The sequence below is a fragment of the Akebia trifoliata genome, chromosome 16 (assembly GCF_017979445.1).
Source record: "Akebia trifoliata isolate Shusen 1 chromosome 16, ASM1797944v1, whole genome shotgun sequence".
Taxonomy (NCBI): Eukaryota; Viridiplantae; Streptophyta; class Magnoliopsida; order Ranunculales; family Lardizabalaceae; genus Akebia; species Akebia trifoliata.
In genome coordinates, this window is record NC_141390.1 from 28,884,464 (window position 1) to 28,900,770 (window position 16,307).

Sequence of the window (16,307 nt, forward strand, 5' to 3'; positions counted from 1 at the left end):
GAGGGTGGAATCTACTATTATCGGCTATTCTATTATAATTTGGATGTTTCCCAAATATTTCTTTTTCTGCTTAGCTTATTTCTTGATAATGTTATAAAAATGATAAGTAAATTTAGTATTTGGTCAACCTGTGCAGAGACCGGCAGTTTCATCTAAGGTTTCAAGGTCCTTGTCTGTTCCAATGCGAAATGTTGTTATTGTGAGATCTGCATCCTTTGCCACCCGTAGAGAGCCTGTGCAAACAGATATTAGTCATGGTATATATTCTAGCGTTTGATTCGTGATAGTTATACTTTTTGAATAATAGCTCGAAAATTCTACTAATCAACTTGTAGCATGGACGAGTTGGACTCTTTTTCAGGCTTTAGCAAGTCAAAAATAGGTTGACTTGGCTTGAAAAATGTCACAACTAGTCTGAGTTTTTCATGATTTTTTTGAGTGGCTTATTACTTGTTTGGGTCAATCGTGCAATAGCCAAGATGACATTTTTCCTTGGGGTGCCAAAACCAAAGCCATTTTTATAATGTTTATTCGAGTATGACTAAAGCAATGATTAATATTTTTCATGTTTATCAAATATTATAAAATAAAAAATTGCAACTGGTTCATGATGTCAACTTTCTCCTTGACAGCTTTTTTATAGCCATGCAAGTTGACTCCAAGTCATGATTTTGCCAAGAAGTGTCAGACTATTTGTTTAATTATCTAACATTTCATTTATATTCTGCAAACTTGTTCTTTGCTAAGTCAGATGAAGATGAAATAAGTCCTATTCATATGGAAGAAGACGACGAAGAAATACCAGAAGAGAAGGCGATCTGTAGGATCTGTTTTGATAAGTTGTGTGGAGTTGGAACTGTATTCAAGATGGAGTGCAGTTGCAAGGGTGATCTGACGCTTACACATGAAGAATGTACGGTGAAGTGGTTTAGCATCAAAGGAAACAACTTGTGCGACGTGTGTGGGCAAGAGGTTCGCAATTTACCCGTCACTGTGCTGAGGGTGCAGAGTTCTTCTCAAAGGGGTCACAGACAAGAGCGCAGCAGACGGCACCTGGTTTCACAGTCAATTAGGTAACAGAATCCGATGATTCCCAGCCTATTATCTCTTTGAATAATTTTCTAATCTTGATTTAAAGATTCAGCTGTGTCAACTTTTATTTCATGGATATTCTTACAAGTTACAAGTAATTTATGCTATTTAGTCTTGGCTAAAGATCATATAAAAATAAAAATAAGACTTGGAGTATCCGCTATATGCATTAATAAACTTGGCCCAAGGCCTGTGGATTGATAGAAACCACCATCGACCAATTAATTGCATGTGAATCTACTTTTGCAATATGTGCTAATTTTGATGCTAACTTATATACTTCTTTGATGCAGTCCCTGGCACGATTTGGTGGTGCTCATCTTGATTAGCTCAATAAGTTATTTTTTCATCATCGAACAACTACTGGTACGTCAATATCTTGTTAAAGAAATAAACCCTGGTTTCTGGTCCATGTTTCTTCTTTACCCATCGAAAAAAGAAACATGGACCAGAATTAATTTTAGTTCCTTTCTTTCCAATAACATTTTAGCGCTAAGGAATGATGCTATTTCATTCGTTTCCATCAGCTCAAAGTTTGAATAACTTCAACCTTAGACTGTCAGTAAATTCTGAACATGTAGAGCAAATAGGCAAGTTAATCTCTGAATGCTTAGAGCTTGTAGGGGGAACAAATTTCAGGCAGTTTTACCCGTTCAATCTAAGGTCTGCGTACTGTAGAGTTTTTTAGAAAGGCTGTTTTCAGAAAAAGCTTTGAAGTGCCCAACCCGCTTCAAATTCCGGAAGAACCATCTGCTTTAGATTACAAGTGGGGTCTCCAAGGAGGTAACCCAAATCTTAAACCAAAATGTAGGGGCATGAAATAAACACAAAAAGCCACATGTCATGTTATGACTTATGAAGAGTGTTCCTCCAAATGTTATGACTTATTCAGGATGTATTATAAGAAACAAAAGATATTTTAGGTGGGGTGCAGTACATTGTCATGTGGCGCGGGTGCTAAGTGCGAAGGTGTTTTTGATGGCAACCCCTGGAACTTCCTATAAGTTTGTGATATAACGGATCTTCTAGGTGGTAATCTAGGAACTTCCCAAGTTACTAGAGTATGTGATCTACTCTCTTAATGTTGATTCATTTTAGAAAAGAATTAGGAAAAGTTGGTTCTACCATATGTAGTAAAAGTTCCTAGAAGTTTTAATCATTCCATGAAGTGTCATACATGTGGAAGTGCCAATGTAACACTTGTGGGCGCGGTATGCACTAAATGGTTGGTCATACTCATACCCAGCATGTGTCAGACATGGAAAAGACATAATTGCTTCCTAGCCAGCAGTTTGTATTGCTTTTTTTTTTTTAAATTACAATTTTTATACCAGTGTGATGACCTGTCCTTTCTTTCGATAGGTTCCTGATTTGAAGTCGCAAGCAATTGTGATTGCTGCACCATTTTCTTTTACTCTGGGCCTTTTGGGATCAATGTTTGCACTCGTCCTAGGTAAAAACAAAACCCCGACCGAACTTTTAACAAGTCCGAATGTCTCTGATGATTTACCTCAGATTTGCTTGTTTTGTATGCAGCAATCAAGGAGTACATGTGGACATATGCAGCTCTTGAGTTTGCACTTGTTTCCATGATTCTCTACGTATTCTATTCCTTTGTAAGTGATTCTTTCATATACGTTATCAATTCATAGTACCTTCCTTTTTTTGTTTCATTGTGGCTGACCTTTGCCTTTGATGATATGGGGTTTGTCAAAGCCAAAAACCTGAAATTGAAAAACGTGACCTCCTCTGTATATATCTTACTTATTATAATGAGAGAAGGCGAAGTAGAAGTGGTTTGACACTCCAACATCAAAATTTGATTTGGCATAAATGGCCCCACCTTATCATTCAAAACGATAACCCTTGAAGTGACCCATGGTGGAAGTCCAATCGTACAACAAGGTTTTGATATTGAGTCTGACCCCCTGATATTTGGGCCACGGCTTCAATGCCAAAGATATATATTTGATTTTAAACTGTTGAACATAGAGCATTGGTTTTATTATATACTTTCTTGTTCTGATCCGACTTTGGTGAGTAAAGCTTTTATAACTAGGAGTCTAATTTCTCTTGGCAGATCCACCTGAGTGCAGTTTATTCGATCCTACTTGCGGCACTTTTGGGTTTTGGAATTGCAATGTGCATCAACTCATTTTATCTTTATATGTATGCTAGACGAGCTCAGATTACCCAAACAGTGGTCAACTCAAATCCGGCATGATAAAACAAGAAGGGGGTTTTAGAATTTTATGTTGTTTATCTACAGATGTACTTACGTAAATATTATTGGCTTGATCAAAAAACATTTACGTAATACAAGAAGACCTACACCTTTCTCTAGTGTTGATTATTTAACTCCGTTTCATTTTCTCTGCATCCTTCTCAGTTTGAGGTGATTTATGTTAAGTTTAGACACACATCGGACACTCATTACCTTTTCTCTCTCCTTATAAGCTTCTGGGTCTCTCCATTCATTGCCAATTGGTTTTGAGTTGGACCCTCAAATTTATCATGGTATCAAAGCAGGCCTTTCTCACCTCCACGTCACCCAGTTTATATATCCACGTGCTTCGTCCTAGTCTAGCCCACACGTGCAGGGAGTGGGCGTGTCAAACTTAGTCCCACATCGGAGATTCATTCCCTTGTCTCTCTCCTTATAAGTTCTAGGGCCTTTCTACACATTGCCAATTGGTTTTGCTCACCACACGTTACCAATTGGTTTTGAGTTGGACCCCTAAATTTATTAGTTTATGCCTTAATAGTTCAGAAACATGGTACTTGGAGATGTCTTGACGCTTTTTGCTCCAAAACAAGAAACAGGTAGCAATAAATTTTTCTCTCGGCACTTCCTGTTATTCAACAGGGCTCTTGGGCTGCAAAGTACAAACTGTGGGTCTATTTCGTAAAGTTTTCTGCTTTTGCAACTGAGAAATATTGGTAACAGAAGAAGTGTGTTCTCGTTATTTGTAACTATGATTGGAGAAATGTGAAGCACTTGTGTTTGTTTCACCATTAAGATTCAATAGTTGGGTTTCGACTTAAATTGGATTTGTATCCTCAAATGGTTTGGTCTTGTCAAACATATATGAAACACATCATGGCTCTTATCTTAGGGGTTCCTCGGTTGATATAATTTTCTTAAACTGAAGGGTTCAATAAGAAAATATTAATAACTGCCACGGTCGATGATTGATTTTGAATTTAGAAAATGCTGAAATGACAAAAAGTATTTATTGTGATGCTCAAAAGTCTGATATGGGATGTGCACATAACCATAGATGTGTTTCCTCGTGATGAGTAAAAATCATCTATGGTTATGTATGCAAGTCCATGTCAGACTTGTGAGAATCACAGTGAATCCTGTGTCACCCCAGCACGACTCTTTGAATTTCCTCGTTTGTTTACACTGCTTTCATCACTTCCAATGGAACCCATCAAGATTATCACCTTCAAACCGAAGTAAATAATTGCCTTTAATCACTTAGGGATGAAAATGTAAGGAATTAAGAGAACAAATAGAACATCATTTTTCTAAGAGCAGATAAAACTGAGATCTTCAAAATCACAACTAAATACTAGAAAAAGAAATCTTACAAATTGCATTATGGGAGAAAAAGTTGATTAATAGCCAAACTCAGTGTAAGGGTCTAGTTTTACGTTAAAATAATAAATAGGACTACTTCATGAACAACTTGGGCATTTGGTCTAGTGGTATGATTCTCGCTTAGGGTGCGAGAGGTCCCGAGTTCAATTCTCGGAATGCCCCCTCAAATTATGTATTTTTTTAACGGATAATATTAGTCTAGATTCTGAAATCACTTTCCAAAAGCACCAGTTTCCATTTCTTGATTTTGACACTTAAAATCAAACATTCTAAACCAAACGCCCTTCTTATCTTAGGGGAGAATATTGAGAAAATTAGTTTTTTTTTTTTTTTTTTTTTTTCTAAATTTTCAAGCTGATTTTCCCAACAAACTGACAAGAATAAGGTCACAAATAAATAACCTTTTTGTAAAGGTTCTTTCGAGGCCATTCTTTTACAAAGAACGATTGGGGTAGCAGCTTCGAATTACAGTGACATTGCATGAACATAGTGAGAGTTCTGGATGGGTTAAATATTACCATCTAGAAACCTCAACGAATTATACACAGAGGCATCAATGTGGGATGAAGCACCAAACATCGTCTGAGATAGTAGTCGCCTCTCCTCCATGAGCCCAAACACGGGACTTTATGTCATTTGCCTATATCAGAACATCTCCATTCCTATATAAAATTCTTGTATGATGTCCACAGACCATTCCTGTACCGCTGTTTCACCGATATCAAAGCTTAAATGCCCCCATGGCAAATAGGCACACTCTGTGCCCTTGTCAAACCATTGAATCATGGGTTCAAGCCACATTTTGTAAAGTTTGAAATCGGGGGGAGATTCAATTTTATCCATCTGAACATGGTACTTAGGCAAGCCGTCCAAGTCACACAACACAAGGGACTTCGATCTGTGGCTACACATTGACTTAGGTGCACTCGACTATGCTTCTTATCGCCCCCCATTCGATTCCCTTGGAGACCGATTTCTGCCCTTTTGACTTCCCCGTCTTGGGTACCATTCTCATAATTGTTTATGATCTCTCCACCCGAGATTTAGAACAAGAACCATGGAATTTGGCATCCATGCTATTAATGTCCACCTTTAGGCCTTCAAATCACCAAACTCTGAGAGTTTTAAATTATCAGGAAGGGAAGCGGGATCAAGTTCAAAATATCCTTCAGGAACATCTTCTCTTTCCGTACCCTTTGTTTTATAAGAAGGAACTCTGTGGGAAAATCTGAGTAACTCATTTGGTGGTATCTGAAATGGAATCGTTCCCTTCTTTGGATTAAACAAGCTTACGAACCCTTTCACCCTAACCAAGTAAGAAACAGAAATGCCCGATCCCTCATCATAATCTGATACGACTTCTACAAATTCAAATTCAAAGTTTCTATGGTTTTCTGGATCAGAGCTCCATTCCATATCCCAATTCTTAAAGAGGGCCCAAGTTTCACCCTTTTTAGGATATATTCTATAAGAGCTTCTACTGAAGCCTTTTTCCCACGAAACCAAATGGGAGAACATACCAAGTTCTTTTGTAATCTCAGACGTCCCGTGTCGGAACTTACCACAAGCAATGGGTAAGTCCTCTCTGAACCAATGAATCTTGTCTTCGTCATCTGGATTGGCCTCCAACCAAATGATCAGAACCTTGAAACCGGGAGAAAAAACTTTCTTGATCCGAGCATAGAATCTAGGCATGCCATCTAAACTATCGTAAAGAGCCCACATTTGATCAACTTCAAAACATTCTTCTTTTCTATCCTTGTCAAAGTCACAGAAATCTGGATCAGGGATATTAAAGAACTCTGGGTCTGGTTTGGTTTTAGAACCTGAATTTGGTTTTAATTTATTATCAACTTTGGGTCTTCCCTTAATGTCTTTCATAGATGCTTCTTTTCTATTTTTCTTACATTCCTCAGCTTCGTCATTTCCATTCGGTAAGCTTTCTTCATTAGGGTTCTGATCCTCTGTGACATTATACAATCCAGTCCCCCTAGACCGTTTTAGGCGCCTCAAAAAGGGGTTTTCATCACTTAAATCTTCAATAATTTCATCTTCCTCAGCGTCAGTGTTGCTTCCAGTATCATCACAACTGTCACTGGATTCCACTACAAACTTCTTCTTCTTCCTCTTCTTGCTTGTGTTGCACTTCTCTGCCTCCAACTTGGGCTTCTTTTTTCCTTTCGTTCCATCTTTGCTAGTCACACCCCTACTCACCTCTTCTTTCATTCTAGACCCCTTACCAACCTCATTAGTGTCACCTGTCCTCGGTAATGGTTCCGATGTTGTGGCTCCATAGCCAAAATTCCCATGAAACATCTGGGCGGGGAAGCTCCCAACGGTACTTTGTGAGGCAAATTTCTGACCACCCTGACTTAAGACCTCTTTCTGTTGCGGGATTGTAGACCGCCGTACACGTTGAACATCCAAATCATAAGCAATAAAGGATTTCATGCATTTTTGACATCGCAGAGCTTTATTCAGAACATCATCTTTGTAATACTGGTACTTTATATTACAGAATGGGCATTCAGTCCAGAATGTCTGTTGGCCATTAAATAAACCGGGTTGTTTCTGTTGTTTCTGTTGATGCAGGTGTGGGTTCACACTTGTGAATTGTGTTCTTGAAACATTCACAAAATTGTTATCAACCCCAGGTTGTTTCCTGACATTAGAGTTCCTAATTTGTGAACTTCTCAGATTGGCTCCATGTTTCATGTCGTATTTCAATCGTTTCTCCTGATCCGAAAGCACACCATGCCCTTCCCCAATTAACTTAAAAGCAGCTTCTGCACCCGCAAACTTGTTCTTATCTGGATGAAGTATGAGAGCAAGCTTTCGGTACTGTTTCTTGATGGATGCCTCATCAGCCGTTTGTTCGATCTGAAGGATACCATACCAGTTCATTTCAGAACCCAACAACTTGTGCTCGGCAGAACAGTGTACCTCACAGATTGTTAGTATCTGGGAGATGTTTTCTAGATCCGGAAAGAGTTGTTGCGCTCTGAGGATGATCTTCCGAGCTCCCACAAAATCCTTGTTTTGCATCTTTTTCTCCGCAATTTCCTTGGCTCGGATGGCCTCTTCTTTGTTGCATTCCATGCTTAGCCCGAACACCCAAAAATACCCGACTTATGTTCCTTCGTGTGAAGTTCATGAGCCAAGGGAGGCTACGTTTCCCCTTCAAGCACAATTCAGATTCACTAACAAAGTCTAAAGTGCAATGCACGGATGGGCCATCTTTCCCCTCTTGATTTCCTTTGCAATCTAACACAAAATGCAAGACCAATTATGAGTCCACAAAATGCCATCGAATTTCTTTATAATAATAAAAAATCCACCGTAGGAATCTAATTTTCAAATAATTTAATTACATAATAAAAGAATATTTGAACAGGACTTCACCAAGCATTATAAAACCAACACAAACATAATTGCACACATATACTGATGAGTGAACTGAAATATAATGTCTTAGTAATTTCATAAGCAAACAAGATAAATTATACCCAAGAGATTATAACAGCCTTAACTTCTAGGGAGTCCACAAGTGAAACCCCTAATCATAAGAAATTCATTCACAAATCAAAACCCAAGTTTTTTTACGATAGGTTTAACTGTGAAGGAGGGGTTTTGATCGGGGCAGATTTAGAGAGGGGGCAATGGAGGCATTTGCCCCACAAGAATTTTTAAAACTTCTAATATCTTTTATATGTTATTGTGGCGGAAAACAAAATCCGCCGCTATTGTCCCCACAAGAAATTTTAAAACTCTTAACTGTCTTATTTTCCCCAACACAAAGACTTTTCCATCGCACCGAAATGGTGCCTTCAAGATCCTAAACTTCAAACCCCGCAATGCAAGATGGAGGCTTTGTCCCTTAAAGAAAGTTAAAAAACATATAGAAATTTAATAACCCAGTAAACATAAACAAACTTTCAATGTTCAAACATCAATGAGAAATTTTCAAATTTCAATTGGAAGAGAAAAGAAAACAGAGGTTTCAGAATCCAAACACAGATATCAAACTCAACATGTATAAATTAAACATCTTTGTTGTTTCTTCCATCCAAAACACAATTTCCAGGCCTACCAGCAAAACCCATTAAAAAAACAACTAACATGACAAAATAAATAAAAAACTAATTTTGTCCCCAAAAAAGCACAGACCAACCTGAAACTGAGATTCTCATCAAAGCAGAAACATGATAAAGAAATTAAATAAAATAAAAAATCAGAGTGCACCCATCCACATAATTCAACCAAATTTCAACAAAAAAAAAAAAACCCTATAATGAGAATATCACATAAACGAGAGAGAAAAAGAAAATGCAAATGTAAATGATTGAAACGTCACAAACCCATAAACATTCAAAAACCAGAAACCCTAGAATGAGAAAAACATAAACTAACTCTGAAGAAAACCTAACAGAAAGAGAGATCGTGAGAGAAAGAGAACAGTAACTATAGAGATTGAAGAAGTGAAATGTAGAAACAGATGGAGCTTACTTGGTTGAATTTGGAAGAAAGAGAGCTTCGAAGTGGTTTTCGACGAGAGAGAGAGAGAGAGAGAGAGAAAACGTAAGGTAGCAAAACGATTTTAATGAGAGAGACTCGTATAAGCAAATGATGTAAAGCACGCAGAAGATGACACGTCATGAGAGGTACTTATTTGATTATTTGAATCTAACAACCCTGGACACTTAAAAGAAGAGTACTGATAATCTGATTATCCCACGTGGCAAATTCAATGGATTATCTGACGTGACAAATTTGAGAATCGAAGATCTGTGATCTTGGGATACATGGGTGCACTTCCCCATAAAAAAAATGTATATCAAGAAGCACAGATCTATGATTTCCGATCTTGTCACATCAGGTAGCCAATTGAGTTTGGCACGTGGGGTAGTCAGATTATCACGATTCTTTAAAAAAGGGGTTTGGATTTAGATTTAGTTTTTTGTAGAGAAACATTTTTCTTGGAGTCGTGATAATCTGACTACCCAAATACTTAATCGACTACTTGTCGCGACAAGTTCAAGAATTATAGGTTTGTGCTCCTTGAGATACACACATACCTCGAGATACACTTTTTATGGGGAAAGGCAGCCGTGTATCATGAGGAGCACAGATCTACAGTTCCTAAATTTGTCACGTTAGGATAGTTGATTGAGTTTGCTATGTGGGGGTAATTAGATTATCACGATTCTTCTCCTTACTAACTTTTGGTAAGATTTAAGAGTGGTTTTGCTTAATTGAACTACCACTCTTGTTAGTAATATGTCGTCTTATTCGTGAAAAAATTATGAATTTTTATTTTTTTAAATAAAAATATTATTCTTCTAAATATTTAAATGATTCAAAAAAAAATTTAGGAGAAAATGAATTTGAATATTATTGTGTGAACATTTCAGTTCACTTTTTGTCTAGGGATCTTGACCCAATAAATATTATTAAATTTTATATAAAAATTCTAAAATCACTATAATTTTTTAGGTAATTTAGATATATATCCTTTTATAATTGAATTTCCTTCGAAATTGATAAAGAAATACATAAATTCTCTCATCTTCGATTTCTTGTCAAAATCCCTTTATTTTTTTCTCTTAAAAATCTGTCATATTGATCTTCAAAAATAAATATTTTCTGCTCTCATCTTCAGCCTCAAGATATGTAATTAGGTATAAAAAAAAAAAAAAAAAGCTTACAAAATCAGTTTTCACATCCTTTGTTAGCCATACAAGATTTTGATTTTGGATTGTATAATCAATTTCCAGAAAAATTATATTCAAACAAGATTTTGGATTTTGAAAACCAATTTTAATAATCTGAATTGGGAATCAAATTCTACTGTCTGAACCAAATGCCCTCCAATCTCAACATTAGTTGCCCCTTATTTATAGACCTATTTGTCTCTATTTTCTAATAAGTGACCATTTCTATTTGAATTCTAATTATTCTTAAATTCAATCATATTTATTTCCTTAAATTCTTGGATCATTAGTTATGACCTTCTAGGTTTGGAAAATTTTAGTTCCCTTGTATCAATCATGCGTATCTCAAGGCAACAAAATTTCAATGAAGTTGATTAATCAATCATGGAGAGACCTATGGTCACAACCAAAAACCCAAAAAAGATCTATCAACAAATTTTATAGAAAAAAAAAAACAAAAATGGTTCCAAATAAGCTCAACTGGAATAATAAGGTGACCTACAATTAGGAAAGGAATAATGATTTTCTGACGCCTCCATCATAGAAACGTGATCGTTTGCATCAGAACACACAGAACCACAAATCTTTTTCTTATGTATCCCGAGGCAAATGATCTACAGTTCTGCGATGGGTATGTCAGATTATCACGACTCTTTCGGAAAAACCAAAACCATAGCATGGTATAAGCTCCTACAACATTTATACTTCAATATGCATGAAGACCCTTAAAAAAAAGGGTAACAGAAGAAACCATGTAAATATTTGAGTTGTTTAACACTAATTGGGAAAGAACTAGATTCCAAAGTGACATGGTTAATCTGTGGGACACCAAAAACAGGAAAAAAGAACACCAGGGATCTTGGATTCACAAAATCCACAAAACTACTACTGCTGCTTTTGCTTAGATAAGGGTCCCCCAAAAGAACCAAACATAAGTGATATTTGTAAAGGTTCTACGCTAATCACTCTTTCCCACTGGGTATCTTAATTCAAACAAAATAAACGAACAGGCATTGAATTGGGGTCGAGCTCCCAACAGCCTTTCAGACGGCCTTCTCTCTCCTCCATGAGCTGGAAAGCGGGAACTTTGTGAGAAAATTTAAGCAATTCGACCCGAGGTATCTCTATAGTGATTGGAGACCCACCTTTACTTTGGGCCTCAAAAACCGTCTCAAAACCATTCATCAGTCCCAAGAGCAACACTTTCATCATCGACCCATTATCCTCAAGAACTTCCACTACGTCATATTCACATTTGTCGAGGTCTGAACATGTCCATTTGGAATTAAAATTCTTGTATAATGCCCACACTTCACCTTTCCTTGGGTAGATTTCATACTTGTTCTTAGTACGAGTGGGTACTGCTCTTGACTGATGAGAAAAGGAACTCGTGTCAGTAAAGACAGATGTTTCACCAATTGAGAGCTTAAACGTCCCACAACAAATAGGCATGCCCTTGTCTGACCACCGAATCATGTTCTTCGGCTGTGGGCAGGGTTCAAGCCATGTTACGTGCAATTCGAAATTTGGGGATAATTTGATTCTATTTATCTGAGCATGGTACTTAGGCAGGCCATCCAAGTCGCAATACAATGCCCATATCTGACCAGGCTGAAACTTCTCCGGGGTTTTGTCAGCGACAAAGCTGTAGAATTCTGGATCTGGAATTTCACAAGGGTCCATGTCATCTGATTGCCTCTCCTTCACATGAGTAGAGCCACTGGTCGCACATTGAGCTACATTTGCTTGACTTTGCTTCTTATGGCCAACATTTGATACCCTTGAAGACAAGTTTCCGCATTTTGAATTCGTCCCGTCTTGGATATTCTTCTCATCATGGTTTATGCTCTTCTCAAGAGTATCAGACCTCTCCACTTGAGATTTAGAAGAACCCTCGAATTTAGCATCCACGCTTTCAGTCTCCTCTTTTAAATCTTCCAAGTCAGCATACTCTTTGAGGTCATCGGGCAAGGAAGCAGGATCAAGTTCGAAATATCCTTGAGGGACATCTTCTCTTTCCGTACCAATCGTTCTATAAGAAGGAACCCGATGAGAAAATCTGAATAGGTCCTTCGGTGCTATCTGAAATGAAGTCATTCCCTTCTTTAGCCTAAACAGGCTTACAAACCCTTTCAGTTTAACCAAGTAAGCAACAGTAATGCCCGATCCCTCAACATAATCTGACAAGACTTCTACAAATTCAAATTCACAGTTTCCATGGTTGTCTGGATCGGAGCTCCATTTTATATCCCAGTTTTTAAAGAGGGCCCAAGTTTCACCTTTTCTAGGATATATCATGTAAGAACTTCTACCGCCTTTTTCCCACGAAACCAAATGAGAGAACATACCAAGATCTTCGGTAATTTCAGATTTCTCATGTTTGAACTTACCACAAGAAACGGGTAAGTCCTTACTGAACCAATCAATTTCGTCTTCACCGTCCGGATCGGCCTCCAGCCAATTGATCCGAACCTTGAAGCCAGGAGAAAAAACTTTCTTGATCCAAGCATAGTATCTAGGCATACCATCGAAATTATCATAAACAGCCCACATTTGATCAACTTTGAAACAATCTTCTTTTCTATACTTATCAAAGTCACAGAAATCTGAATCAGGTACATCAAAGAACTCTGGATCAGGTCTTGTTTTAGAGCGTGAATTTGACTTAAATTCATTACTGACGTCTGGTCTTTCTCTACTGTCTTCCACCGATTCTTTACATTCCTCAGCTTTGTCATTTCCATTCTCTGCCTCAAACTTGGGCCTTTTAGTGCCTTTTACCCAATCTTCCCTGTTGACATTTCCATTTTTGTCTCCTTTCGTACTAGACACCCCACCAACCTCAGAAGTGCCACCTACCCCAACAAATGGTTCTGATGTTGTCGCCCCACCACCGAAATTCCCCCGAAACTCCCTACTTTCAGGAAAGTTCCGTTGTGGGATGGCAAAATGATTCAAGTTGACTTTGGGAGGTACAACTACAGCATCCAAATCATAAGAAGTAAAACACTTCATGCAATTTTGACAACGTAGAACTATGTTCAAAACTTTTTTGTAATATTGGTACCTCGTGCTACAAAAAGGGCATGCGGTCCAGAATGTGTCTCGGCTATTAGATAACCCCGGTTGTGTCTGCTGTTGTTGCTGCTGAGTATTCACGCCCGTGAATTGCGTTCTACCAATTTTAACAGAAATTTTGTCCACAAAAGAGTTCCTATTTTGCTGCTGTTGGGGCTGCTTCAATGTCGTGGTGGTCGTTCCAAGGAAGGTTTTATATTTAATGTCGTATATAGACCGTCTTACTTGGTCAGAAAGCACCCTATGGGCTTCCCCTATCAGCTTAAAAGCAGCTTCTGCACCCGCAAACTTGTTCTTATCGGGATGAAGGATGAGAGCGAGCTTTCGGTACTGTTTCTTGATGGACGCCTCATCTGTTGTTTGCTCAATTTGAAGGATACGGTACCAGTCCATCTCGGAACCGAATATCTTGTGTTCAGCAGAACAGTGTACCTCACATACTGTCAGCATTTGAGAGATGTTTAGTAGATCAGGGAAGAGTTGTTGCGCCTTGAGAGCAATCTTTCGAGCACCATAAAAATCCTTGTTTTGCATCTTGTTTTCGGCAATTTCCTTGGCTTTGATGGCCTCATCTTTGTTGCAGTCCATTGTTGAATTTGAAAACAGAAGAATGCCCGATTGGTATTCCCTTCACCACCGATCAAGAACATACAGCAAATGATCCATCTTGCAATCCAAGAAAAAACCCAAAACTTCAATTGTGCATCTAATTACAAATTTCCGATCAAACCCATAAACATATTTGTCAACCAAATTAATTTCATTAAAAGAACAAATCTAATAAACAAGACTTTACCGAGTAATCCAGTATCTACATTATAAATACACGCATACTGACGAATGAACTGAGACACAATTAATAATTATAAATGGCAGAAGTGGGAAAAAACACCCAAGAAATTCTAACGAACTTAACTTCTATGAAAGCAACATAAGAACCCTAGTCATAAGAAATTCATAAATTAAAACCCAGAAATAAAAAAATGCACCACAAAATTGTGCCTTTTTTAAAGAGAAATTATTCGCAAAATGTGGAACGTATTTAAAAAATGATCCATTAAGACAAAAACAACTTCAACATTCCAACAGTAATCTGAAATTCAAATTTCAATTAAATTTGGAATTGAAGAGAAAATCGAGGATTTGGTATCAAACTCAACTGCATGTGTAGATTAAACATCTTTATTTCACAAACTAAAATTAAAGCAAACCAACCCTAGACTTGTCCAAACATAACTAAACAACTCAAAACGAGAATCTCAACAACTCAGAAACTAAAAACGAAAACCCATGAGAAGAAATGAAATCAAACAAAATCAGAGCAACCCCAGCTCATAAATCAACAAAATTTCCCCCCAAAAAAACCCTATAATGGAAAAAAAATACACAAATAGGAATGATTTTAAAGAAATAAATAGCATTTAAAACCAGTAGCATTCACAGACCCAGAAAACCTAGAATGAGGAAGAAGAAACAAGCGAAATTGAAGAAAATCAAACAGAGAGAGAAAGAGAGATCTGTACCTACAGAGATCGAAGAAGAGAAATCCAGAAAGAGTAGAGAGGACTCACAGATTTGATTTCGGAGAAGAAATGGAGCTTTGAAGTGAGTTCGAGAAGAGAGCGAGGGAAAGAGACTCAAAAACCAAAACAAAAAAATGAAAATAAGGGAGGGAGATATGAGAGTACATAACTATATATGGTTATAAAACTCGGTATCTCGACTCGCCTCGTCCCACCACTCGAAATACCGAGTTGACTCGTTTAATCATGTGGTTTTGGATGAGTCAAATCATTTAAATTTAGAGGGTTGCTATTGAGAAGAACCCTACTGTTACTTATTACATCCCAATTTCAAATAAATAAAATAAGTAAAGAGTAAATTACCATTTTATGCATTAAATATGACCAAATTCCGGTTCTAGTACACTGTCCATTTTAATTCCCAAAACATGTTTTTTCAGTGAATTCATCACTTATATAAGCATTGATTTCGCTGATAAAATACCAGAGATTTTACCATGCCAACGATTGCATTGGTAATTTATCAACAAATTTGTTGATTATTAAAGTCACGAATTCATCTGAAAAACATGTTTTGGGAATAAAAATAACAATATAATGAAATCGAAATTTTGTCATAAGTTACTCATGTTTTGGGAAATATTTGAATGTTGAGAATAAGTAAAAGTTGCGGTGCAAATATAATTTTTTTTTTTAGGGTTAGATTTCTATAGTTAGGATTTTATTTGAGCCTAATCATGATTGTAAACAACTACTGTAATTGTTTGCACGAGTGTTATAATGTTAAGCCAAATCTTTGTAATGTTGGAAGAGTGTTTTAATCTTTAATTTGGGTGTGAGAACTAACTGGAAAGAATTGCCAGAGGAACTGATATTTCATATTCCACATTTCTCTCTCCTAATGTTGGACACTTACGATGCGAGTAATTTTGCAAAAAAAAACTCTAATCATCTTTTCTAATTTTGATGGGTTATTTATAATTCGATAAAAATTCATATTGAATTATAGAGAATTGTATACCTTAACATTTATTTAATATTTTTATATAACTTGAAGGATTAGGTGAAATGTTCAATCTTATAAGAGATTCTGACAACAAAAACAACTCCCAACTTTACTAACTCAGCTAAATCGGGTCTTACCCTTAGTTTGAAAACTTGTCGAGTTGACTCAAATCAATTGAATTTCGAGGTGAATTGACCTCTCAAAACTTGAAAAAACAACTTGGTGGATTCAACTTGAAAACTCAGTCAAATTGAGTCAAAACTCTATGGAGTCAGAGGCAGTGAGTCAAT

General features: G+C 37.1%; 3 protein-coding genes and 1 non-coding gene across 7 annotated transcripts in view; 2 read left to right on the plus strand and 2 right to left on the minus strand.

The window, feature by feature from the left end:
• LOC147383315 (RING/U-box superfamily protein) overlaps positions 1-3,435 on the plus strand; it is a 36,806-nt gene extending 33,371 nt beyond the window's left edge. For both annotated transcript variants that reach the window (XM_086427905.1, XM_086427904.1), the window contains exons 3-8: positions 137-257; positions 752-1,073; positions 1,386-1,458; positions 2,455-2,545; positions 2,629-2,708; positions 3,173-3,435. In XM_086427905.1, coding sequence (XP_086284031.1) covers positions 137-257; positions 752-1,073; positions 1,386-1,458; positions 2,455-2,545; positions 2,629-2,708; positions 3,173-3,316 — 831 coding nt within the window. In that variant the 3' untranslated portion in view covers positions 3,317-3,435. The remainder of the gene's footprint in view (positions 1-136; positions 258-751; positions 1,074-1,385; positions 1,459-2,454; positions 2,546-2,628; positions 2,709-3,172) is intronic.
• Positions 3,436-4,789: 1,354 nt separating this feature from the next.
• On the plus strand, positions 4,790-4,861 carry TRNAP-AGG (transfer RNA proline (anticodon AGG)). The gene has a single exon. It is a non-coding gene; the product is annotated as a tRNA-Pro (tRNA).
• A 226-nt stretch (positions 4,862-5,087) lies between these two features.
• On the minus strand, positions 5,088-9,334 carry LOC147383320 (uncharacterized). The gene is made up of 2 exons (XM_086427903.1): positions 9,206-9,334; positions 5,088-7,963 (listed from the first exon to the last, which is right to left on the minus strand). Exon 2 carries the CDS (start codon positions 7,796-7,798, stop codon positions 5,792-5,794), a length of 2,007 nt encoding a protein of 668 aa, XP_086284029.1. The 5' UTR covers positions 7,799-7,963; positions 9,206-9,334; the 3' UTR covers positions 5,088-5,791.
• A 1,788-nt stretch (positions 9,335-11,122) lies between these two features.
• Positions 11,123-15,495, minus strand: LOC147383321 (uncharacterized). Of its 3 annotated transcripts, none has more exons than XM_086427367.1 (2): positions 15,060-15,495; positions 11,123-14,154 (listed from the first exon to the last, which is right to left on the minus strand). In XM_086427367.1, exon 2 carries the CDS (start codon positions 14,074-14,076, stop codon positions 11,395-11,397), a length of 2,682 nt encoding a protein of 893 aa, XP_086283493.1. In that variant the 5' UTR covers positions 14,077-14,154; positions 15,060-15,495; the 3' UTR covers positions 11,123-11,394. The 3 variants fall into 3 exon arrangements, with proteins under 3 accessions (XP_086283493.1, XP_086283494.1, XP_086283492.1); XM_086427368.1 differs by having other exon boundaries at positions 15,016-15,495; XM_086427366.1 differs by having other exon boundaries at positions 15,012-15,494.
• Positions 15,496-16,307: the final 812 nt, after the last annotated feature.

Coding starts and splice junctions, on each gene's coding strand:
- LOC147383320 (XM_086427903.1), bottom strand. CDS start 7,798: ATGGAATGCAACAAAGAAGAGGCCATCCGAGCCAAGGAAATTGCGGAG.
- LOC147383321 (XM_086427367.1), bottom strand. CDS start 14,076: ATGGACTGCAACAAAGATGAGGCCATCAAAGCCAAGGAAATTGCCGAA.